Genomic DNA, 27,437 nt, shown 5'->3' with positions numbered 1-27,437 from the left:
GCAGGATCACAATTAATTAAATATAACGGTTTAATTCAAAACTGGCACACAGTACATTCTCAACAAGAATCACCTAGTGCGCAGACTAGTGCAATGTTTGAAAGTATTTGGTTAACATAGATAAATTCATCCGAAAATGGAAGATTGCTAAAACATTTTCTTAGCTAACATAAAATAGGGCCAACAAGACTTTTAATACCAAAAATCATCTAAGTTCTTACTTAGATGATTTTTGATGATTTTTGGTTTTTGTGTTCATGAACAGAAATATTTTGTGATCGTTTGGTAGATGATGTTCAAAATGGATATCCTGTACTAAGTGTTTAGCAACTGAAAAATCCGTTATGTAGGCCTATTACGATTGCAGGTTATTCAAGAAAAAATAATATGTGTTAACTAGCAAACATATAAATATTTTAAATTTAATTCAAATTACTGGATAATTAATTAAAGGCGAGAGGCATGATAAAGAAACTCGAACTCTTCAGTTTGGAAGTTTTTGCAAAGGTATTTTTGGAAAGTTAGGAGTTGTTTGCGATGGAAGGTAAGACACTTCTAGAGAGACGACCGTGCCGTGGGGGGAAGGGGTAATTAGAAATTAGAGTGACAATTCGCTAGGCCGACCCACCGCTTATAAATAATGAGATGGAGCCAAATCTGTCGGTGATGCGGCTTCAGGGCACAAGTCTTAACGAAGGAATTTGCTGATGACGATTAGGGCATTTAGAAACATTAGTGCCGTGGTTGAAAATAAATAATACTCAAAAGATATTGTAAAACCTAATGAATAGTTATGATGTTAAATGAGTAGTAAACCGTTGTTCCAGGTATACAAGAGTAGCATACTAAACATCCAAAGAGAGGCCCTTGAATTTTAAGTTAGGAAAAAAATGTAATGCTCTTACTAAAAACCGAAAGAGCAATTATTACAGTATGTGTACAAATAATCAAAACAATTTTTTACTACACCCCGCTAGGAGCCGTATAAAAAAACTTGAATTACGAATCGAATTCCTGTTCAATGTTTTCAACTGAAATACGGTAGACAAATTTTCAAACTTCGAAAAAATTCCAATTAAATTACTTTGGATTCTTTACTTGATAAAAAGCTAAGCTATTAGGTACAAATTAAAATTAATCACATGCTAAAACTTAGATACACCACTTAACGACTGACTTGATATTTTGTTTAGAATTATTCTGCATTTTACACAAACAAATTATTTAAAAACTCATGTCTATTTATAAACAAGCACCTGGTGTATAAACTGTGGTTTCCATGGGAACATCAATTCAGTAATGAGAGGCGAGCAGGTATTAGAGGAGGGCTTAGGACAAAGTATCAATTTGGGGCATCAACTGGGTTCAATAATCAATGCGTTAGTTTCTTGCCAACTACGCTCGTATACTTTGAGTAAGCTCGGAAACGCTTTCACTGGGAGGGGAAAGTTTCAGTTCAGTTTCGTAAATGTCTCTCATCTACTTCCACTTTGGCGTTCCGATGATGAATTAAAATTTAAAATTCATCCAGGGACGTGTAGTTAATAATTCTCGACGAACTGATGCACTCTCCGTTAGCTATTATTAAATCATACAGCATAACTCACTTTATCTCCAGACAGTGCTTTGTTCAGTTTAAATTTACCGGATAACGTAGAGTGACACTAACGTATTTCGAATAACTGGATGTATTACAATTTACTAATACCCTTTGACAACAGTTTAAACCGGATGATATTCCCTTGGATGCGACTTTTTAATTTGGATAAACTTCTTGTCACTTTTGACGTTCTCTTTGCTGTTTTCACAATTAAAACATCACGGAGAGTTTCCGTCAAGATAAATTAATAGCGATTATTTTTTAATCGTTCAAACGCCAATTTTAATTGTTTTCACTCGTGTTAAATGGTAAAACATTTACGTCATTGGTTGATCTTTAATTTCCCTCAAGCGAGTATTTTCAGTTTCGAGTCAAAGTGATATTTAATTAAAGTCCAACCCCTTTGGTGACCAACACCCGAGAACATGTAATTACTATGGTGTATACAAGCAGTATTGCTTACAACCTGCAATTAGTTGTGGCTAGTAAGACGACCAGCCTCCATGAATAGATATCTGTAACTCAGAACAAACCAAATCCGTGGCTTTGGCAATAATTTAAATTCTTTATCGAATCAAGTGTTGATTAATTACTAACCTTCTACAGTAGTACGTTGATAGAGCTTTTTAAGATTACCTTTTAAGATTAATTTGGTTTTTAGGCACTGTATTTTACCATTAAAATCTTAGTAAATATCAACCGATGCTTACATTTAAGATTTCTTTGTGACTCCTAACAGGCCGTCCCCCTGAGGAGGTAGCGTATCACTGAGTAACGTGTCAAAGTGATTTTGATGCCCAGTAACTTCGTTAAAGTTTTGTAGCTATATCTGTATTATTTCTTGAAATGTTTAACTGTCCCTGGCATATTTTCCACCTTGTATGTTTGGTGTGTGCTATTAAGCCTACTACAATGATTATATTGTTCTATAAAATTATTCTTTATTTGAAAAAGTCAGAAACATTGATCTCTCCCTGTTGTACCCTGACAAACGAAGAGTAACATGGGACCAATATAAAGTCTTCATAGAGGTGTAGCGGGAGGCGGGACCCAGGTGTGGCTAAGTATAATCACGCCACACATCACATTCTGACGACACAACGTAAAACTTCCCCATCTTACGGCTCAATCAATTCCTCATGTGTCTTCCGACCGAGCAGAGTGGAGTAACGGTGTGAAATAAAAATAAATAGATTTGAAAATATTTTCTCTTGATAACATTTACTGTTAGTGTAACTTAGATGTACACTACCTGTAAACCCGATTACATAATGGGAGTTCTAGTAAACTTCACTAATTCATACTTGAAGAGATCATTTGAAATGCCCATAGAGAATACTATGCAAAATGAATAATGCAAATACTATCGTTTGGTCAAGCAACTTTAATACGTATTTAAAAACGCGTTTTCATACAGGGCAGATCAAATGTAATACCTGTATCAGAAAACCAAATTTAAGAGTTTTTGATGTGATTAGTACCTAGTTAAAAGTTACTAAAAGCGAGTTTCTTTCACTTCTTATATTTTGCTAAAATCTACACATTATGTTAGGTGAAGTTCATCTGGCCACAAGCACTATGACAAAAAAGTTCTACTCTTCTTTGAATTATACTTTTAAGTTCTAAAAAAAAAATTTAATGCAATGACCATGTTACACCTGCATTTAGCAAAGTATATCCCACCATGTCGGGTTTATTCACTTCTCAAAACAACTTTTACTAGTTTATTGATACGTTTCAAACGAAATTGGAAGCGATCTCTAATTTGATACGGTAAGTTTGGATTTGAAAGTTTAAAATATTTCAAGGTGATAATCTTATTTACAAAATTCAATTAATTTAGCAAATTTACACATTTAAACATAACATTTTCGCCAATAGGTGATAGGTGAACATGATGCACGATTGATATTTTAGTTTTCATGCTACAACCCACGTACAGGATTCACAGTATTCACAGCGCCATATGCAACAGCCGTAAACCCAAGTCCCACATTATAAATTGATGGTACCGAGATGGCTGGGGCTTTACGGTGGTTTCAGAAGTGATGGAGAGGTGATTAAACCGCCATCACCTCCTCCAGCCATCACAGCAGAATCAGCTGATAGCAGAACACTACTAAAACACCGGGGTGTATTTAATATCAAGCACAGTTCAATTAAGTACCGAGAGCACACATAGCTAGAGTTAAATTACCAAGCTTAGCATTGAAGAAACAATCAGTTCTTAAGACGGTTTGCTAGCATGGGTAGGCCAAACGTTTATATTTTATATTAAATAACACAATGTTATATTTAAACAACAAAAATATATTAGTCTATAGGTATTTAAAAGTAACAACAGTTTTTGCATTTTACTAAACCATTTACAAAAATTGATCTTCTTGAAAAAGCTGTTTAAGAAATCTGAATGAAAATATTCACTTATTATATTGTGAACGTTATTTCACAAATTTTGGTGGAAAATTCGTAAAATGTTTTGACAGTTTAGCCGAAACCTATTATTGTAGTGTGTTCATTAAGAGCTTCATATACATTACTGTTCTAAAGTACATTACATTGTACTGATTATAAATAGTTAATAGCAATCGGCTAGGTTTTAGACTAGCTATCGAAACAGAACAACCATTTTCGGATTGCAAGTTCTCAAATTTTGAATTTCGTCGTAGCATTCGATAGTTTTGCTGACGCCACCGCTTCGGCATGTCACAACATGCACTACAGCACCAGTACGTAGGTTAGTCAATAAACGCTATTTTTATAAAAGGGTTTAGTAAAATACTAAAGAATTTAATGGAATGACAGCACCACGTGCATTAAACCATAGTTAATTTAATACTTAAAAAACATTTGTATAGTGAATGTTAAAAGAAAAATTGATTCATGCCTAAGTTCAATTACTATTTAATAGTTTTAACGAGTCGCATAACCATCTGTCAGTTAAACATTCTGTGACGCCAAAGTTGGTGTTTTAATTCTAATGTTGTTTCAAGAGGGTGGGAGGAGATACTGAAAAGAAGTTTATCCGAATTAAAAGTTGTTTCGGGTTTTAATTAAGGAGGATGAAGCCAGCTTCAGTTATCGTCAAAGGGATTTTCATCACGGTTTTTTTTTATTTGTCTGCCACTGCACTCGCCTTACCTAGTCATTTGCACAGACATAAATATTTTACATTATTGTTGTGTTTAAAACGTTTAAGTTATTTTTTGAGTCATACTGAGCAAACTATTATTTCTATTAGTTTTATTGATAGGTTGTCGTAAGGTAGGTGCCAAACCAAACCGTCAAATCGGTCATATAATACCATAATAAAGATTGGTAATCAGCAGAATTCACACCAGGTCCTTTAGGCTTAGAGCTCAAATTTGTAATTACCAGGCCAGAACACCTACGAAAACAACTTTCTCTCTACACATTTTATAATATAAATTAAAAAGGCAAAATATTATGTTCCCTAATACACAACTCAACACAGAATGCAGGAGTTTAATTTTTGGGAGAATAATGTAAAATATTGAAGAGAAAATGAAACACCACTTAAGGAATGAAGTGTATAAAACTTCCCCTCCCAGCGAAAGCGTTTCCGAGCTTACTCAAAGTATACGAGCGTAGTTGGCAAGAAACTAACGCATTGATTATTGAACCCAGTTGATGCCCCAAATTGATACTTTGTCCTAAGCCCTCCTCTAATACCTGCTAGCCTCTCATTACTGAATTGATGTTCCCATGGAAACCACAGTTTATACACCAGGTGCTTGTTTATACTAAGGCATGGGTTTAAAAATACAATTTTCCATATTTAAGCTAAACAATTTTTAGTTGGTTTACACCAAAAGCAAACGTGTACACTTTTTGAATGCTTGTCTCAAACGACATTAAAGACTGGAACATTGACAGCTTATTTGGTGTTAAGTTCAAAAAGAAAATTTGATATTTTAAAACTCAGGTAGCTTAATCGTTATAACAGTTCTTGCCTGTTCAAAGGATCATCGGTTTGATCCTTAGACAATTAATAAACTGTTTATTGATTACAAACTGGGCCCAGCAGCTGTCCATGACCATTGAGGTTTTATTGATTGTGTTTAGAGAATGGCCCAGGCTAGTGAAATAACGCAGTATAGTGAGTAAAAAAGCTACATAGGGCATTTCACTTCTACATCGATTTGGTTTTCATATTTGGTTTAAATACGCCTTGTAGCACCTCCATCTCTGGAGATCATAGTTAAGTTTAATCTATACATAATTATGAAAGAGCGAGTGGAAAAAGACAATGATTGCATTGAAAAAATTATTTTTTTAATCAGTATGTATTTAATAACTATTAACACAAAGAAGGATATTTTACAAAAGTAAATTTGAACGACGCTACATGTGGCAGTAGGCAACGTAATTGTTCCATTCGAAAATTTGATTAAAATATCAAATCACACCTGAGTGAAAATTTTCAAAAAAGCAGCAAAAGTGATATTGGCCGCTAATCTCCGTGTGCAGTGGGTTTACCTCTTTCATCAGTTGAGGCCGCCTCGCCGAGCCTCAGACACGTTTCCATCTTCACGTCTTTTCACCACTGATCTCTACTCAATGCGAATCCTTCGCCACATCACAAGATCGTCAATCCCAAGCGTTAAAGCCTCGTGTAATTATTGGATTTCGAAGCGAAAAGGATACGTGAAATAACCGCATCCGATCGGCTTTCCTTGCGTTATTTTGGTGCGAGGTATATTAGTTGGTAATAGTTAAATGTAGGAATTGAAAGCTTGGGGGAAGGAATTGGGCTTATTTAGTTATTACATCACGCTTGAATATTAATTTGCATTTTTTTATATTCTAAGATGAAAGATATAAAAAAGTTGTTGAATTAAAAATTATAAACAGAAAATTTATTATTTTGTTCATCGGGGAATTGAAAATGGTAGGCTAATGAAAAAAGGATTGCTTCGATAGAGTCGATGATGCAACGAAAATTACTTACAAATGAAATTTACGTAACGAGTGGGAACGTAAATTTATAAAACATACATAACAGTAAAATTAATTATATCCATTAAGTTATTTTTTTAATACATTGAGTTAATTTTTTTAACGGATTCAGACTTCATATAAAGAATAATCCATTTACCCAAGGATTAGAAATATTACAATGTCTACTTTTCAACATCGTACATTATATCCATATTATGAAAATCCAGATTTATTTTAATTTATCTGATTTGAAATACATAGAAAGATTTTTTAATATATTCAAAATAAACAGAAGTGAATATTTTGCAAAATTTTAAAAAACCAACTGTTTGAGAAACAGGTAGGTAACAACGGTTGAATAAAAACAACTTTATATCCACGTAAAAGTTTGGAAACCCAATGCGTCTTGAATGTCGTAAGATTTGAGCGACGAAGTGAATGATTGAAAGTACAAGTTGAGTGAAATGGTGTTCCTTCCCTCCAAAACGACCTCCCCCAACCCCTTAACACTACACTTTTGGCGGGAAGGGGAGGGGGTGACAATAACGACGCTGGAAATGCACCTGACGCAAAACGTCTTGCAAACTTGGCTACTGCAACAGAAATGTCCTTGATTCCTAAATAGTGGAATCGAAGTTAAATATAAACTAGCTATACTAATTGGTGATGAAAATGGTTTTTTAACCAATATTTTTTCATTACATACATTTATTAAAGAAAATACGAAGAATCAGTAAATACATATGACGTTTGGTAAAGAAGACCAAAATTATTTAACATTAATTTCGACATCAAACTATGTATAACGATTTATATTTTTAAGGATATAAACAATCATCTTAGTGTTTCTATTTTACTCGTCGAACGGAATTTAATAAAAATACGATTAGTAGGTGCTTATTACTATATGTAATTCTGCATTATACAGTATTTGTTATGATTTGTGAACAAATAAGCTGAACAGCACTTATATGCAGTGTATATGTACTTTTGAAATTAGCAAATTTACAATCTTGCTCAAATTTAAATTAAATAATTGACACCAACAAAACTTTTGGATCCAAAACAATTAAATGGCTAAATACTATTGAGATAAAATACATTGAACGACGAAACGCTAAGGGGTGTAGTTCAAAAATAAAAGAAATAACTTTATTAATACACTGCTTCTAAGAACGGTCACACATATTAAAAAATAATTGTATATAAGCATAAAGAATCAATTTAAAATAAAGTTTTAACAATATAAAGCAAGTTTAAAGAACAACCCCTTCCCCATTCCAATAAGTTCTCGAACAAAAACAATCATTAAAATAAGATGAAATTAACTAATAAAAAAAGACAATATAGACAGGATCGAACGGCGGAAATCCACTCAAAACAAGACTAAACGCCTTAAACACTCTGCTTTTTAAACGTAATTAGGGTAAAACTGACGAAAAGGGGAGAATAGCCAATTACCGGCTGATAGCTGTCAATAAACGTTGAGAAACAATTGTTCTAACGACGTAAATAAAGACAATCAGATGGGATGAGGGAGCAAAGTGCTCTCGGTGACTTCAAGTGCTAAATCATTGCGAATGTTGGTGATTTGTTGTTGACTTGGAATCCACCGAAGCTTATTGGAGTACTATTTCACTATTTGTAGCATCATTAGTATTGCCTACCTTTAATACTACTATTCAGGGACACAAGCACATGAGCCAAGTGGGAATTATCAGAAATTCTATGTTATCGCATATCATCCTAACATCAGTCCCTAGTCCATATAGTTGAGAGCAAACTTTGAACCAATTAACGGACGTACACGGTCAATTAACCTAATGGCACTACACACAAATTTGAAAAAAATTGTGAGATCATATAAACTTCTATGAAAACATAAATAGGCATAAGAATAAAAATGACAGTGGACCCTTGACAAGAAGACCCTCGATAACAAGCCATCCTTGATAACAAGTGCAATTTTCAACGCCTAAGCCACCAAATATAAACAAACCTCTTACAAACAACACTTGAAATTGTCATGTTTCTGTACAGCCAACAATTTAGACTGCTAGTGAGTTAAACGTTAAACGCTCCAAACCCACATTTCAAAAACGACCAAAACCGGAGTTGTGTGAAGATAAATTGTCAAAACAGGTGAGTCATACAATCGTTTAAGCCACAAATGTAAACATACCTCTTATAACGAAGTGAATGTCGATGCAAATGGGCCAAAAAACAAGCATTTTACCGCCCGGGATGTAACCGATTTACAAACGTAAATTAGGTTTGGCCAGCTGTAGCTGGAGGGGGAGGGAGGGTCCATTCGGACGGCAATCGCTACGAATATTACGGGAGGAAATGACGAAATAACCAGTTTAAATCTTAGATTGCTGCAGTACTCGTGTCGGCCATGGAATGGTAGAATGATCGAAGATCAGGTATTTTGTAGTAATATACACACTTATATAGGTAAAAGGACACAGAAATGGGGGCGGGACATTCATTTAAAAAACTAGAGTATTACTTTTAAGTAATTATTTTTACGAAAAAATGCAATAATTAAAAAGATTCGAATTAATTGTAAATACATAAATCACTATTTTCACTAGACAAAAAAGCTAGGTAAGATATGTAATTTTGCATATAGAGTATATGTTTCCAGGCTAATTTTCTGGCACCTTTTTCAATGGATGAAGTGTGCAACGGAATTTGTTTGACTGAATATACCCAGTTTCCGTATTCTTCTATAATTACAACATGATTAACCTTAACAACCTAATATTATACAGTTATAGTGGTAACAATAGAACCCAAACTCGCATCGTGCTGTTTAATAAGAGGTAATTATTTTTTACTGAAACATAAGTAAAGAAACCTTACATTGAGTATTTACCACATTAAAAATAACAAAGTAATTAATACAGTATCAAGTAAATTAAAACTGTACATAGTTAGAAAAACATTATCTTGAGTAATTCTAATTTTAAAGAGTCGATAAAATAAAAACTGATCCTGGTGATTTAAAAAAATTGGCTAAACATAAGTTTATACACCCAGGGGTTGTTAAAACAATTACCTTGGTAAATCAGATGTTAGTAAAGTACGACTCGTAAAAATACATAAAACTTTCTAACCGTTATAACATTACCAGAAACGCGTCGCAACTCGGATCAACAGTTTTTATCTCATTCGATACGCGAGCACAAATAAACAGGAACACCCTTCGCAGTTACATTAACATTGTCAGTTAATTAACAATTTTCGTCTGGTAATTACCTTGGGGAATGGAAAACTCTACTAATTACACAAACCACACACGAACCGCAGATATAGAGTCTGTGGCAACTGTGCGGGGGGGGGGGGGCGTGGGGGGGGGGGGCTCGCGGCACATTGTACCATCTATAGCAGAACGCTACTGAATATAACGGTGACACAAGCTTTGGTAAATACGTGAACTTAAATATCATGCGAGTCTGGGTATAACTTAAGTGTTGTACAGGACGTTTCATAAAATGTATGCTAACTTGAATCTGCCATAAAAAAGGAAAAAATGCTAAAGAAATTTTAGTTACCTCTTAGTTTGACCATTAAAAAACCTCCTTGAGAAACGTTAGAATGATTCATCTTAATCAGATATACCTTTGTCAAACAATATTCGCGTTTACAAAGAAGTTAGATTTAATTTATCATTTGTCACAACTAAAATTAGTTTTATAAATAAGGGGGAAAGTTTTCGTTTCAGTGCAGAATTTAACGTCAACGAAATGGCAAACAACAAACACACTCAATAATATAATCACAATCATTTATGACAACCAATTGGTTTAGCCGATGAGTGTTATGGTGCTCGCCTTCAAGTCCACATTTTTCTAGTTCGATCCCCAACTTGGTTCGTTTATGTACGGAGATGCCATCCTTCATTTGGAAATAGATGCAATCTAACAAAAGATAAACATTAAGTAGGCCTAATGTTTTTAAACCGTAAGCTAAGGATGATGTTGAACGCAAGGTGGGAAGCGCTTTAATATGAAAAAAAAACACGCTAGGATAAAAAATATGTAAACATTACCATTGAATGATTTAACTTAGAATTATTTAGGAATTTAATCTCGCATAAATAATTTCCAGCCCGGATTCAGAAAGGGGAAGGAGTCGTGATAACAGGTAGTGTTATAATTAACAAACCATCAAACAAAGGAAACCGGCTTTCACTTCAATAACAACAATAGGATGAATCGGGAGCTAAACAGCATCTGAGTATTGTTGCTGGACCCCCCCCCTCCCACGCCAAGGTACTGATAACATTTGAGAACCTACGTGTGAGTTGCGTGCCTTGCTTTATATCACTGTTATGATGATTCAAAAATAAAGCAAGAAAATAGAACAACGATGTTTAAAGTGTGTTAGAACTACTACTAAAACTCCTCCTTATAATGATAAATAATGAATAGTTCCATGTATGAGTTGAAGTATAAAATACTGATAATTAACACAGTTGAGCATTCTTGTGAAGTTACAAATATGAATGGGTTTTGGCATTTATACTATAGAAAGCTTATAGAGTTTAATTCCTACAGGGCAACAATAACTCGCCCATTAATTTTTTTGTATATTTTATAAAATATGTGTAATTGGCTGTGTGTTAAGGTTGCAACGTTTTTAAATTTGGGCAACAGGGGTCAGTGAAGGTTTTTAATCGATGTTTTTTTCATAACTAAATCAAGATACACTAATGTATGTATATGCGTAATGTGAGTATGAAGAAAAAAGATAATGAAATACATGTAACATGACTATCAACAAAGACCATTTAAAGAAATTCATGCAGACTGGATAAATAATAACTTTATCAATTATTAAACTAAAATAAACCAATCAGATGAAACGAAAACAATCGAAACTCTTTGAACTCCAAAACAAGACAGAGAAACAATCGGCCAATTAATATTTGAATCGAAAAAGAAAAACAATTAAACAAATATCGCCTTTGAAAATCGAGGCGAATGAATATCGAGGCCATAAATAAAGGTAAAAAGGGCAACGGGACAAAGGGGGAAAGTGAGAATAATGTAGTATTTAATAGGAGGGAAACCACAATATGGCATTAAATTGGTGGGAAGAGTTGGGGAGGAAACAATGGACTAATCGGGGTTGGAAAAATACAGTTACACGCGGTTCATTCAGCGTTACCTGGCCACTAATGGCACACATACGCACACGCACACAGGCACATGCATACATACGTCAGCATCCATCACAGGCCGCGTGTATGGTAGGTACCTAGCCGTCATAGTGTTTACATAAACTTGATAAATCTGCGAATATACATTTATAGACTGTGTTGGAGAATTATTTGACATAGCTACTTCATGACCGATGGCCTTTGGTGTGTGGGAATGACGGATAGTTCAAGAATTACTTGGTCATGTACGAAAAAAATATATAACAAACTGTAAACAATGGATATAAATATTGTAGGGGTTCCCTAATAATAAGGTCACTGACTAAAATTTATTGAGAACCAATTTCAAGCGGATACAACAAAGAAAACAATTACGAGTAAAATGACATAGACGCAGAAAGATATGTAATTATCACTTACTAGGTTTGACATTTTGTGGAAACCACAATTTGTAAAGCAGTACGTGGATTTCACTTCTCACAGCCGAGGAACGAGTTTCCAACGCAGGAATATGTAAATCTAGACGATAAACCATGCAGTTGGTCAAATGGAAATATTACCTTCACAAACTGCCGGGAGTAACTTAGCCTCTTGCCCTTACAAGAACTACCTAAAACCCTCCACTACTTCGTATAAGATCCTGTAATAATAAGTTGGGGCTTAGTTTGGTTAGATCTTTAGTTACGAATTTTTGCTCTGCAATTTAAATTATAGTTGTATAAAATATGAAAATGCAACTGAATAACAAAACAATACTAGTTTAACTATTTAACTAAAAAAAAACTTGGTTGATATGTGATGAAACTACCTAACTCGCAATTAATTTTTTTTTTTACTTGTATGAAATTTTTTTATATATTCTGATAGTAGTAAAATCTCTATCTTTTGTTTTAACATAACAGAAAATTACGGATAAGGTTAACGATTTTACCGTACAAGAACATGGGGTGTAAAACCACCCCAGTCTACCACCGTAACAGCCCTCACCGGGGCGGATAACCGATTAAACTTTGCAGCCGAACGTTAAATATAATCCACCAGGAGATGCGATTTATTTATTCATGATCGTAAGGAGGCGAATGAAATACCGTTAAAGACGACAAAAGGAGAAGCGAGGGAGACGGTGGGGGAGGGAACCGATGGTCGGTATGAAAATAAAACAGATTGAGAGGATCAATTAGCATTTTAAATAGGCAGCCAAAGATTTCTTCCAGCATTCCAATAAAACAACTTAGTCAAAAAGGAAGTCGAGGAGGGGTTTCATAACAAGTAAAAATAATAAGCCTTTAATAGTAAGGGTGAGTCGTCAGTGGGGCGGAGGGGGAGGGATCTTCTCTCTTTGTCGTGACGTCACACGTCAGTTCATTATGGAGGAAACATTTAGTTTATAACTTAGTTTTGAGTTATCATTTTTGTTTTTGAGTAATGCAATGTGAATATTTCTGTAATCTTGGTAGCATTCTCAATCATGATATCTACTAATTATCTTGTAAAATATTCTTCGCTATGACATAGCATAAAGCAAACTGTTTTAGGTTTCTAAATAAAAAACATGTATGAGCTTTCACGTTTCATTATTGTTTAGTTTGAACTGTATCACCAAGTACGAAATAGTTTGAGTTTATTTTTAAAATAATTATGTAAATTCTGGAGCATAATATTTAAAATTTTATATAAAACATAAATAATAGTAATACAAGTAAGATCTCTGTTCAAACACAGCTTATTCACTAAAGTTATCAAGATAACGCCTGCCATGCTCGTGCTGCTTTAGAAACGGTGTAGCTGAATCACGTCTGCCCAATTGCAGGCGTTATTATCCAGTGACCGCGTCTTCTACGATACAAAGACTTGACGTATTTAACTGCATAAAATCAAGTATATTTACAAATAAAAAGCTATTAAAGGAGTGTCTACAGCTCTGTTGTACGGAGAGCACATCCACAGAGCCAAAAACGTCAAGCTAATCCCTATAAAAATCAGGTCGTCATTTGAGTAAGGAAAAAATAACTTGAAAACTCTTGTAGAAGGCACAATTCTAGTTTTTACCACTATGCAAACGCCATGATTGACAGTGATGTAGCCAAAGGGTACTGTAAGATCTATCCACAAGTAATATTATAAAACGTTACCTTAACATACTTAACATTTTAAAATACTAGGTAAATTCTACATATGCCTAATACGTAATTTATATACATGTGCATGTGCATACAATACTAAAGATACTCTTCTATATGTTTTAAAAACCAAACTAAAATTTACTATATGTATTGAAGTAAATCCGTAGAATTAAACGGTGCATGTGGGGTGTGACATATGGTATATTTGAATACCTTATCAATAACATTATTTTGTTGACAGTTAGCTTCATAATATGTAACCACTAACATTTGACAATATTATAGGTTAATATGTATATATTCAAAAATTATGACACGTTTCAGACATCTTTGAAATATTTGATATTTTACATGCCTTGCAAATATTTTGGTAAGTATTTAAGCAAATCCAACGCAGTCGAGGGTTGCGATGGTATGACGTGGCTACATTTGACAAGGGGTTCATTACGTCAGTGGTAGAATTGGACGAGTAAAGTGAAAACAGAAGGAGGGATGTCGAGCCCCGGGCTATGCTTCCACATGATACACCCCTTTGTTGGGATACAACGCCTAATATACATGTGTTTCGTGCATTTGTTCGAAAATTTCACTAGGAAAATTTATAAATTTTCTCCTAAAACTACTATAAATATTGCAATTGGTGCATTATTGTTCATAAATTTACAACGAAAATTATTTACGTATAATTTCTCACGTGAAACACCAACTAATATCCAATTATTTCGTTAAATGCATTTGTTCACTACGAAAATTCACAAATGTTTCTTGAGTATATAATTTTGAAACAATTTTTAGCGTCTACGATTGCTTACAAACATCACCAATGCTTTCGGAGATAAGAAAAAGTCACTTATTGATGGCAATGGTTTGATTACAAATACCGATTGATGTAAATTGAGATTTATCAACCTTTAAGTTTTAAGTGGTAATCGTCAAAAGTGATCCAAAAAAATAATACTTGACTTAACTTTTGAACGATAAAACTTTAGTTTTTGCAACCCAAACAACCGCTCTTGACCAATGCATTTATGTAAGGGTTAAAGATTCCAAAGATGTAAAGTGTAATGAAATTAGTTATGGCATAGAATGATTATATAACGGGTTAAACGTTTCTATAACCATTCACGTGTTTATACTAAAACTCCCATAGCGTATTCTAAGTGTTTTCTATGTGTGAGCGAAATAAATCTAAGGGTTTATGATGTTTAATATGCCTATTGTGTGTGTAACTTAGGCCCAACAATAGTGTCTGAAAAATAAAAACCATACAACAACTTAACCAATTTAGTTGACATTTATGTGAGCTAGAATAAGGCTACGTTAGTACTTTGGTAACGTTTAGTACGTTGGTAACTTTAAGCTTTATTGTTACTAACGCACAAGGATACACCGAAGAGTTACCACATAACGATGCGTAGATGATGAACATGTTATCAATACCTGAGTGGTCCCAAGGTGTGTACCAGGTGTCCAAAACTTGCCCCTGCATCCCTAACTAGCTTATCAGCTTATCATCCGGCGCAGGGTCATTTAATCGTTTTGGCAAGTTAAAGCTTGTTAATCTACTACCTTTTAAATTAGGCCGCATAATTAGGGTGAATAAATGGTAAATAAGCTTAGAGAATCCTGTTTTATTAACTAGCAAATAAGTTTCCTCTTTTGTTTGTCAAATTTTTACATTTAGTATTTAGTTTTATTTTTGATATACTAATTGTTTTGGCGGACTCATTCTAAAGTAGTTAGTTTGTTACATAATCTAAGGTGGTATTGAACATTTTATATTGAGTATCATGTTTCATCTGTTGTTCTAATGGACGAACTTTTATTCTTTGAAAAGATATATCTCAGAGCTAAAGAAAAATTTAGACGTACGTAAGGCTTTAATAATGATCTAAAAATAATTGGAAAATTTCGAAAACCAACCAAATGTATCGGTAGAAAACTTTTACTTTATAAAAGTAAATTAGGTTATTTGAATTGTTAGACAAATATATGCTACATATTATTGTTAAATGTTTACTTATAGGAAGATTAGGTCTGCGCGATTTAATATATTAAGAACTTTTTACATTTTTAAGAATTGACGAACTTTTATTCATGGTACCTATTAATAAAAAAAAATAAAACGGAAACGTCTTTTTTTGCTTGGCAAACTTGTTTGAACACAACTATACAGTAACTATTAATAGGGCCAAAAACAATGTGTAACACACTACACCAAACATACGTGTGTGGAGGGGGAGGGGTGTACAACAATGGCAGACAAAGTCGTGGCCGCACACCCCGCCGATCAAAATTTAAAATTCAATCTAGAACAATCTTACGCACGTCCCCAGCGTATAAGAGCGCGATTGGCAACAAGCCATGAATTATATCCGTGTGAGTTAGTCGATATTTCTCGCCATTTATTGGTTCTGGGAGTTATCTTTGAAAGATATCAATTTAAAAATACAGATACAATTTTTTGAATTTTTTAAAGATTAAAATGAGAATTTGATGAACGAGAACAAATAATTCTTTTGATATACTAAACTCTACGGATTGGTTTTGTTAAACCACAGATAGACTTTTCCCAGAAATTGTATGTTGTGTTTTAGAATTATTAAATTTACTGTTTTCAATGCAGCTGGTCTAACCGTATTGGGTGGAAATTATGTTCAAAATTGCCATAAGATGATAACTTCGCAAATTAAGTGTAAAATACATATATACAAATCTTTCTAAAACTAAAAACCGTCTGAAGGGGCACGAATTTCAAAATTAAATTAAATAAACTAAAATAGGCGGTGAAATATGAACAAACAAGTAACCTAATTTCACAAACAGGACAATCTAATGGACATATTATTTACTAATTGACAAATCATAATACAAATTAACGAGAATATATTATCCAAACGTATATTCTGAGAGCAAGGCCACGCAAAAACCACGAACGAAAGAAAGGGATTATTACAACGCTTTTTACCCTTAATACTGCTAAATTATGTAACTAGTGTTCGCGTATTAGATGAATCTTAGCCAATAAAGATAGATACCCGTGTAAAGTCCTAATTAATTGCAAAATATTACACATTACTAATAGTATTTTTTATCACACTATACTTACTGAATGTAACAACTAAAACCCGATCGCGATGTAGATGTATGTGTGTACATGTGGAGTACAGAAACAAATAGGTAATTATCGGTCGAGCACCAAATTAAATATTTTTATATATCATATCGAAGGGTTAGTACACGACTAGTAGAATTAACTGTCGTGTAATTCTGTTAAGGGTGAACATTTTGGGTAACATTACAGCATATAATAGCAGGGGGGCGGGACCCGCTTACAGCTTATTACGGGGATAAGTTGGGCTTCTGGGGAAGTTTCAATCTCAACTTTGAAAGAACATTAGTCCCTTCCTGGACCCAAGCTTTGTCTCCACATAACAGATAAGCCTGGATGTGATGTAAAATCATTTTATTAGGTTTAATTAGTGGATTATTAGGCTGCAATAAAAAATCTTGTTAGGTGAACACGTCGTAATAACTAAGGAGGAAAGGTTGATGTTTGCTAATTATATTTTGAAAAGTTCTATAAATAGAAACATACTTAAGTGTAAAACGATTTGTTTACTTCAATGCAGTTTCGTTTTTCACCAAATTCGACTCCACGACAACAGTCATTGGAATCAAAATAGGAGTTTTTATGTCTGATAAAAATATTAAAATTAAATCGTGACAATGTCAACGTATTCGGGACAAAATGTACGTACAAACCTCTACAAGCTACACATTTCCCAAATAAATGTCTTCGATAACAATCAAGAATATCGGATACATAAACATTACAAATCAACATTTTTCTGCAACGAATCTCAATCAAACTCTTCTAAAACTCAATAAAAGACATTCGACCAACAACATGCCACTAAACAGAACATCAACCATCAACAGGTCTACAGCTGCAATCTTATTAGATGAAAGCCGAGTCCATCTACCAGATGTGAAGCACATAAACAGTGAAGCACTTGGTAACACAATAAACTGCTAGAGAGAGAGAGAGAGCGAAGTAGCAATCACTGTAGGATTGACGCTTGTGGCGAGACAGCAACAATGTTGCAACTACGGAGGAATCAGTCTTACTTTGGGGTAACGTGATAGTGTGCAGTGAAGATTACGTAGGACTTAATACGCTACGTAAATATACTTGTAGCACATTGAGGAAATGTGAGTGAAAGAGAGTGGTGCAATCGATTGCTATGGTGAAGCGAAGTTTTTAACTTATATTATGGTGATTAACAATGTACGAGTTGTTGAGATAGTACACAACGCAAGTCTCTAGCACATTTAGTAAGGAAGAATAGTACATTTTAGGAAAGGTGGTGTAATAACTACAGGAAAGGAATAGTGAAGGGCTCACCTTATTTTGTTCCCGAATACAATCAACAGCTATACAATTAGATTGAAATATGTTTTACTTGCGATGGCTTGTTTAAGTCTATGGCCAACCCCTCTATGGGCGTGATTATATTTTAAATTTCATCTCAAGAGATACTTTTGATGAAAACAATAGGTTTTTATTGTTTACTGTCTAAAATCTTAAAGTTACAATTTCTAATTTTCAAAGAATAAAATATGATATTGCTATCCAAGCTTTGCTCCCAATACAAATGCAGAGTTGTAAACATTCAGATTCTCTGAAACTCTCACGATGACTACTGAGCACGAACGAGCATTGACAGCCAAACAGACTAATGAGGCCTTCGTAAAAATCGAGCTTCACCAAACAATACAGAGAACGCGTATAATTGAGTATAATAACGAGGGACGCGTAGCTGCGTGGTGTAGGCCTACTTGACTAGAGGGTCGCGTATCGTTCTAGGACCATGTACGAGTACAGCTACATCCACAGCGTACAGCGTGTAATTAATTCCAACACTTCCTTATGACCTTACACAAAGTCTGTGTTAGCTTGAGGCAACTGGGATCTCCGATTGGACAGTGGACTTAGTGAAATGAAACATCTCACAATTATATTTCGTCAAAATTAGGAGTAGATTGCAGATAGTAGATTGTAGTTGGTGGTGAGTTTTCATTTGTGCCAGTTCGTACATGCATAATTGTGAAATACAAGTTTTTAAGTCCCTTCGGGCAAAGTTTGTCGTTATTAGACGTAAAATGAATACAGTATGACGTTTTGCGTCACATGTTGACTTATGATGAAGAATTTTTGTGTCATACTTAGTTATACATTTTCATATACAGACTGTCCCAAAAGTCCCGGACCGGTTTAATATTTTCTAAACGACAACAGATAAATCAATAAGATTTGGTACATCAACACCACACCTAAAAATCTACTTTTTTAAGGAAATATCAATTTCCTGTCACATCATAGGGACGTCCCGCAAGGAGTCAGGAGTAATTTAAGTCAGGAGTGATTTAAGGAAATCTTAAATAGAAGCATAGGTTGACATGTACATCAAAGTAAAGGTCTTTACTAGCAGAATATAATGCCACAAATTTGAACTCAAACGGACAACCAAGTCAAGAATGACAGTGGTTTAAAGATTAATTTAATTTGCATTTGGGGGCACAGCCCTAGGAATCGGAAAAAAATTATTAACGTAAGCATAGGTCGATATGCACATCAAATTAAAGGTCTTCACTAGTAGATTACAATGCCATAAATTCAAGCTCAAAAGAACGCCTGAGTAAAAAATGGCAGTTGTTCAAAGATTCAAAATGGCAGGTTCAAGAAATCTTTGAACGGCTGCCATTTTTTACTCAGGCGTTCTTTTGAACTTGAATTTACGGCATTGTAATCTACTAGTAAAGGTCTTCAATTTGATGTGCATGTCAACCTATGCTTCTATTTAAGATTTCCTTCTGACTCCTTGCGGGACGTCCCCATGATATGACAGAAAATTGATAGTTCCTTAAAAAAGTAGATTTTTAAGTGTGGTGTTGATGTGCAAAATCTTATAGATTTATCTGTTGTCGTTTAGAAAATATTAAACCGGTCCGGGACTTTTGGGACAGTCTGTATATTACCACATCACCTGTACATGTTACATGATGCGATTATTTGCATTCCAAAACTAACCAAACTTTGTTTAAAGTTTGTAGGATATACATACACTACGTACGTAACACAATTTGCGTCCTATATCGAGATAATAAGCGGGTACAACAGCAAAGGTGTCAAACTGTTGACGAAGCGGATGGCAAGATGACAAAGGAGGAATGTTGGCGTCTGGATTCCTTTAGCCACTTTGTTTAAGATAAATTAACCTTCCGCATAATAAAGCCGTCGTAGACTCATGTAATTAGAAACCCGGGTAAACTTTGGTTACAAAGTCCAATATTGGCAGGAGTATGCCCAGTTTGATTAACCCAGTTATAAAAGAGGCTAATTTTGCGGAGAGTTTATTTAAAGCCGGTATTATTTCTTGCATTTTATTAAGAGAAGAATGTGTACCAAAGTTATGTTTTATTGTGTTTTAAAATTAACTTGTTATATACATCTCTTTTGAACCTAAATTTGCAAAACAATTATAATGCTTGATTTAGTTTAATTATGATAGTTTTCAAATATACTAACTACAGAAAGCCTATGCATACTATATTTTGTACTCATTATTTTAAAAACATTATTATTTAACCTCTCTTTTTGTGGTGATGCTAGAACAGTGAATTGCAATCCTGCCTTTAATTGTGAAACTTAAAAAAAATCAGAAAAGATTATGAAAATTTGTAACTATTATAAAATATTTGTAAATACATTACATCGATTGACATTTTCCGAGGCTGAATACGATCACCTGACATTAAGAAAGGAACGCGCTTAAATTTAGCCGGAGAGTTTAGAGTTCTTTCATAATTTTGACTTCACAACCCTTAAACAATTATGCATATACAACCAACGTATACAATAAGGCGAACCCTTATTTACGTAAATGTTTTTACATTTTAGCCCCATCCCCACTCTAAACATCAAACAGTAATGATTCGTTAATACCTTATAAAGGGGTTAATGTCAAAACTGCAACACGGTAATTATAATGAGCACCAAAGTCCTAACACGGGCGAATCATAAACAAAACATAGGGGGAAGGGTCACAATGATCGTACCAATGGATATTTCCATCACGGCAAAACACAGTGCTTGTACATGTTTAATTAAGCCTGTTTAATTACTAATGGCCGTACAAAAATAATTAACCAAGTGATATTATGCAAATAATGATAACGGATATCTAGCGCGATAATTGATTCAGGTGCGAGAATTATGGGATTGGTTTACAGCTGGATTAACATAGGTTGATTGAAATTGTTCACGGACATTTGGAAACGTTGACGTGTGTGTTGAGGGCTGATAAAGTTGTAAATCTCGCTGATTATTTGTTATTCAATTATTATTCTTTGTTATATAATGAGTTGAATCATTGACGTATGTTGGTTTAAAATTTAAATTTTGAAAGTAGGAAATCATTGAGGTAAGTTAGTAACTTCCGGATATTTGAAGATCAAACAGAGCCTAAATATTTCACTTATCTGGCCTTGAAAACAGTAGTATCGTATGTTGAATTTTAGAATACAACAAGACTGCTGAATTTTTTTTAAATTGTGTATTACGGTTTTTGTTTATTCCAAAATGTTTGATTTTTAGTAAAGCTTGTTTAATTTTACTCAATTAACGAAATACAACGATGATTTTTAAAATTTTTAGTAACAATGGAATGCACAAACTAATAATAGCTTCATAAATAAAATAACAAGTACAATGAAGGACTTACTTAATCTGACACTGGCTACGGAAATCTACGCGTGAAGAGAGAAAATTTCACTAATAATGTCTCACCTAAATTACGGTTTTTGACAAGAATACTATGTTTAAAACATAGATTTAGTCATTCAAGAATTGGATGATGAAATGGTAGTTTTTTTGGAAGTAACACAAACACATGTATTGGTAAGTTCAAACTGTTTGTGATTATTTCACTATGAGAAACGTTACGTTTTAAAATGATTCCGAACCATATGGGACGTTTATCATTAATATACTTAAAACGTATAAATTTTTAAATCCATCCTCCATATACTCTCTATGAAACATATTTATCAATACACAGAAATTTTAAAAATAAAGCAAACAAACATACAAACTGTTCAAACGAAATAAATACAATTGTGCCATCGCTAATAATTAACCCCAGTGATGGAATATTGGGCAAATAATACCAAACACAGGCAGTGTTAGTTGATTCAGTGGGCAGGATCATTTTAGATTTGTACAGTTGAATTGGCATTGCGGAATATACAGCCGAGTGAGGCGGCTGTGATTAATTATTTTAGTTTGTTCTATGACAATAATCGTGAATATGTTTTTCATATTAAATTGAAATAGCTTTTGGCGAGTTGACGTGTATGAGTATGGCATTTCAGTAGACCCTAAAGCGATTTACTATTTCAAGTAAAAATGCCAACGATTAAAAGGTTAACATCTTATGATATTACTATGACAAAAAAAAATATATCTTTACAATGTTCACGCTCCTTTTCCTACATATTGTTCAAATGATTTGACTTATAAAATTTGTATATATATATACAAGTATAAAATAAATGACTTGACATTTCGTGGGATATAAACATGACCTGCCCTCTACAACTTTCATAGTCATACAATACTTATGTTTAACAAGGTTTAGGTAAAGACCTCCCGTTTTAACACATTTCTGTTCAAGCTACAAATTAAAGAAATTTCAATTTACCTCTTTATGATATGCATAAAACAGCAATGAAAATTACGTCGTAAACCCGAAACATTAAATAATTATGTGCATTCAGTGAATCACCCACTACACGGGCGTAACAATAAAAGTGTTAATTAATTACATCACAGTAACATAGTGGATAGCTGTTAGTTGCAATGTAGTTGATAATTTAATTACACTTAAAATTATTTATTGAGCGTTTGTTATAGTTTAACACCGTAATTAAAAAGAAGTTCATAGTGAAGGCATGTTTCGTAGTACCAAACAAATTTACAAGAAAAAAATTTGAACGAAAATTACCTGATTATTTATTATTTTTTATGAATTGTTGTACAATCATGAACAAAATGAAGAGATTTTCACCATCAGCAAATAAATATATCCGTGTAACTAAAAATATTAAACAGTACAGTAGCTTCTATTCGAGGCAGGCTAAATGTATATTCATGGCATTCCCGCTGGTAGATTTTAAGTAGAAATTGTTTGATTATTTCATCAATTTATGACGTGATTGAAGTAAAAATGCCACACGATCTTTTCTGCCTTTCAAAAGTTTCACGAGTAATGTTTCAGTGCCCCGATGTCAAGTTGGGGGTTTTCCTCGATATATTATAATTCTTTGCGCTTTAATCTTTGGTTAAGCGTATACAAAATGAAAAATGTGGTTATTAATTTTGTATTAAGTTGAAATAGATTTTCGATCCAAATACATGAAATGATAAGAAATAACACTCGAACGCTCTCTGCGACAACCGGACAGAAAAGAGATTAAAACTATCTCCTTCTGATCCATGAAGATGACAAGTCCTTCAGGGAGTTCATGTACAGTGTAACTTATATTTATCTAAATATAATGTAATCTACTCACCGCATTGCTGTGCGTCTGATCAGTCTTTAGTTCCTTGTGGTTGGAGAACTGCACATAGACAGCGCGGCCTCGCAGTTGCGCCATGCATGACGTGAAATACGTCACCATGGTCGACGCGGCCACCTCGTCCGCCATCTCCAGGAAAGCCTGTAAATAAATACAATTATTGAAACTTTAAATATAAATTATTAACGTTTTGTTATCTAACACATGTTGGAAGTGAATATATAAAAAACATCAAGTACTCAAATAGAGACAATTTGGAAGAATGTAGGAAATATCAGGCTGGAAAGACTAATATTATATATTTTAGTCCTTTATCTAGCAAAATTTAAATATAACTCCCTCGTTGTGTTGATGTCCCTATAAATACCGTGTTACAAATTATTTCCATCACTTTTAACTAATAACACATTGAGAAGCTATTATTACACAGTATTGGTTCAGTATTCAATTGGTTCTTTCAAATCGAAGGCTGGGATTGAACACAATTTTTTTTAAACCCCAACCAACCTTTTAAACCTTTTATATTTAATTAGTGGTTGGCACAGCTAAAACTATAACCATTACAACACTACAAAAAAAAACTGCCCCCCTAATATTATACATTTATTTTACAAATCCATTGTACAAAAAATCATCTTATAAGTTAGAATCTTAACATAAAATTTTTTTTTACGCGTATAATAACAAAATGATAACTCTAAATTGATGGGATACACGATCTGTTTATAATTTATAGGTTCAAAAGCAATAAAGCGATTTAAACATTTTGATGGTCGGTATAAATGACGTTTTAAATCCACATATTTTGACGTCCTGACGTTTTGGCGACGCGACGAGTGACGTTGTCCAATCACTGTCCAGTTATAAACCGCTCGCTGATAACTTGTCCATTTCCTGCCAACCGTCCTAAATCTGCCGCCAGCGCGGGAACAGACGCTCAGTTCTGGCGGGTTTGTTATCGAGGAGTTAAAACCGGCCATAAATGTACTGTGTTTGAAATTAAAAATAACGATGTTTGATAGAGGTGGGGTCTGCAAAGATAAAGCCACAAATGCACTTAACGCAGGTTAATAAATTTGTAACTAAACAGTATATATGTTACAGGTGGCAGCACAAAAATAATTACAGAACTAGGTACACCAATGATTTACCAAAAGCTCTAACCGTATTTAGAGCGATATATAAGGTAATACATTATTTGGAAGCAGCTTAATACTATTTTTTACGTAAAGAAATACAATAACAAAACCTGTAACGATAACATGACTACATTTTAAACAGTAATATTCAATATGTAGCATATTAATTTCCTTGCAATTTCACAAACAAGCTTAAAGGAAATATTCAGACATTAAGGAATATTAGGTCCTATTAAAGTACAGGAATTGTAAGTTTTTATAAAATTGTAAAATGTACTTCCAGTAAATAAAATCAAAGTTCACTTTCAACCTACAATTTTATATTTTACCAAATACACTACATGTTATCATCTCTAATGCAATATTTAAATAGGGAACTCCTTTCATAACTTATATTAAAAACATCAATCCAGAGAGGAACAAAGACTAATTAAAAATAAAACACTAATGCCTCCGGGGACATTTGGAAAACTCATTTTCCGTTTCAAATCAAGAAAAATAACCTCGGAAGTACACGTTGAGAGTAACTAAAACAAATTATGTCGCCGAACTCAAACAATAAAGCTCTCGTCAAACAGACGGACTCATTTAGGTGGAACGGTTGAAACGACAGTCTCTGCAATTTAGAAAACTCTCTTTATGAATAAATGACCGAGATATTAGCGGAGTTCTGGAATCTCTCGGGGTGCAGAGCCAAAAGTGACGGCGAGATCGAGCGCGCTGCCCGCACGCTTCGCCGAACAACGACACTAATCGACAAAGACGAGAACGGCTCACTTACCCCGGAAACAAAGAGTCAATCGATTCCTGCAAATCCGACGGAGGCTTCTTGTCGAACAAACGATAAGGCGGATTAGGGTTAAAACAATGGCTCTTTATAAGCAGCTGTTATAAAGTTTGGCACAATGAGGAGATTACGTCATCGCAGCGTCGCGGCGTCGTCCGAGTTGACAACTTTATTATCTCAAACTTGGAGTCCGCCGGGGCTGGGATGAAACGTTGATTTGCTCTTGTTGGACCTTCCGATGGGGTTTGAATATTAAAAGTATATTATAACGCATTTACAACTGTATATCATAGCTTTATGGGCTCACAATAATTAAATTAATAAAATCAAAGAACAACGTGGGCTGTTTTATTCTTTATCGTATACTAGAAAAATTATACGGCTAAAATCCCAGCATTTAGGTAAAATGGCTTTGGAAACATCTACAGAATTAAGTATACAGTTCCATGGTGGAAAACATACTTTTAAACAGTGAATTTTCTGGATGAAAGTAAATTTAACACAGATAAATCAAAATAATGTTGTCCAAAATTGATTAGATCGGAAAAGAAGAAATTAGCAAAATACTGCTTAGCAATGCATATTATTAAATTTATATTTACTAAAAGGTTGTGTAAGAATAAGGTAATTCCAAGAATACTTGAAAAGAGCAGGTATGGATCATAAACATAAACAAATGACGTCGTTGGCTCGAGAATAAACATTATTTAACATTGCTTAAATGGAACTGTCTACACATAATATGTTAATATATTATGTTAATGCTTTTAGTATAGGTTTCTAGCCAACAACGTCATTTGTTTATGTTTATGATCCATACCGGTTTTCTTCAAGTATCCGAGGGCAAATCATATTTATAATTGGATTTTATGTAAAACCATGGGTTTCTTTATCTCGCAGTTTGCTCCTGTTGGTAAATAGGTATATTTGTAATGTAAAGATATGAAGATGTTTTAATGTATTATTGCAAAATAAAGGTTGACTGTATTCAACTAAGGTAATCAATCAAGTGATGTAAGAGTGAGTTAAGTAAACTATTTGCAGGTGTAGTGGCTCGACTTGGCTCATTGGCTCTGGAATAAGGCAAGATCAGGGACATCGCCATTTGCTAAATTGCTGCCCTCTACTCCGACTAATTCGCATAACACGGACATTACAAGACGCTATCTTGCAGAGTTTATAGGTAAAATAAATTGATACATCTTTTAGTCATTACAACTTCTACGACGGTTGAAGTTATCAATAAATAGACAATTGTGCACTTTATAATTACCAAAAAACCCAGAAAATAAGGCATGTAATTTATGTTATCGGTGAGATTGCTGACATGTGTGTTACTTTGCAGAATATAACAGTGTAAATGCAATATACACTCGTTTAATTATTTATGAAGACAATAATACTTCGATACAAGAAAATTGTATTTACATTTTCGATCTGGACACAGTTCTTAACTGGAAAATTTATGAAGTTAAATAATACGTCTAATATTGACTTACACTGACAAGACATTTTTTAAGCCCCTCAAGAAAAATATGCTCCCCACCTTACTGTCTCCCCGCCCAATCTTTCCCAAACATTTAATCATAGCGGAAAAAAGCGAAATCCCATTACGGAAACATTATCTTTAACGACGATGAATTAGCGGGAAATTCAAAACAGAGGGGAGTCTGTAACAAAGTGAATTAGGGGAGTTTTGAGGCGATGTTTTCAGCCCAGACAGTAGCGTAAACCACAAGACAAACCAGCAAGGAGTGGTGGAGGGGGGGAACGGCCGCGAGCAAGAAAGCATCATTAGCAACATACATAGACGAGGGCTCGGCTTTTTGAGGGGAGTACTACACAATTACTACAGTGGTCGTTTATACGACATGGGTACATCAGCATTCCCCGGCGGGACTATGCTGACGTACCGTTGTGGTGAGCGTAACGCATGGGACGCCTCGATAACGCACAAGTGCTGAATGTATGCTTTAGATGTCAAAATCCTAACAAGTTATATTATACCTAATTG

The 27,437-nt window shown here is 34.0% G+C and overlaps 1 protein-coding gene across 4 annotated transcripts in view; it reads right to left on the bottom strand.

Annotated features, from left to right (window-relative positions):
• Positions 1-27,437, bottom strand: part of LOC129004843 (polypyrimidine tract-binding protein 2) — a 122,388-nt gene that overhangs the window by 35,209 nt on the left and 59,742 nt on the right. For all 4 annotated transcript variants that reach the window (XM_054433499.1, XM_054433503.1, XM_054433502.1 and 1 more), the window contains exon 3: positions 23,492-23,638. In XM_054433499.1, the coding sequence (XP_054289474.1) occupies positions 23,492-23,638 (147 nt within the window). The remainder of the gene's footprint in view (positions 1-23,491; positions 23,639-27,437) is intronic.

This window comes from Macrosteles quadrilineatus, unplaced genomic scaffold (genome assembly GCF_028750875.1).
Source record: "Macrosteles quadrilineatus isolate MER2022 unplaced genomic scaffold, UCM_ALF_1.0 Scaffold_12__1_contigs__length_5162894, whole genome shotgun sequence".
NCBI lineage: Eukaryota > Metazoa > Arthropoda > Insecta > Hemiptera > Cicadellidae > Macrosteles > Macrosteles quadrilineatus.
This window is presented reverse-complemented; position numbering and strand designations above follow the sequence as displayed.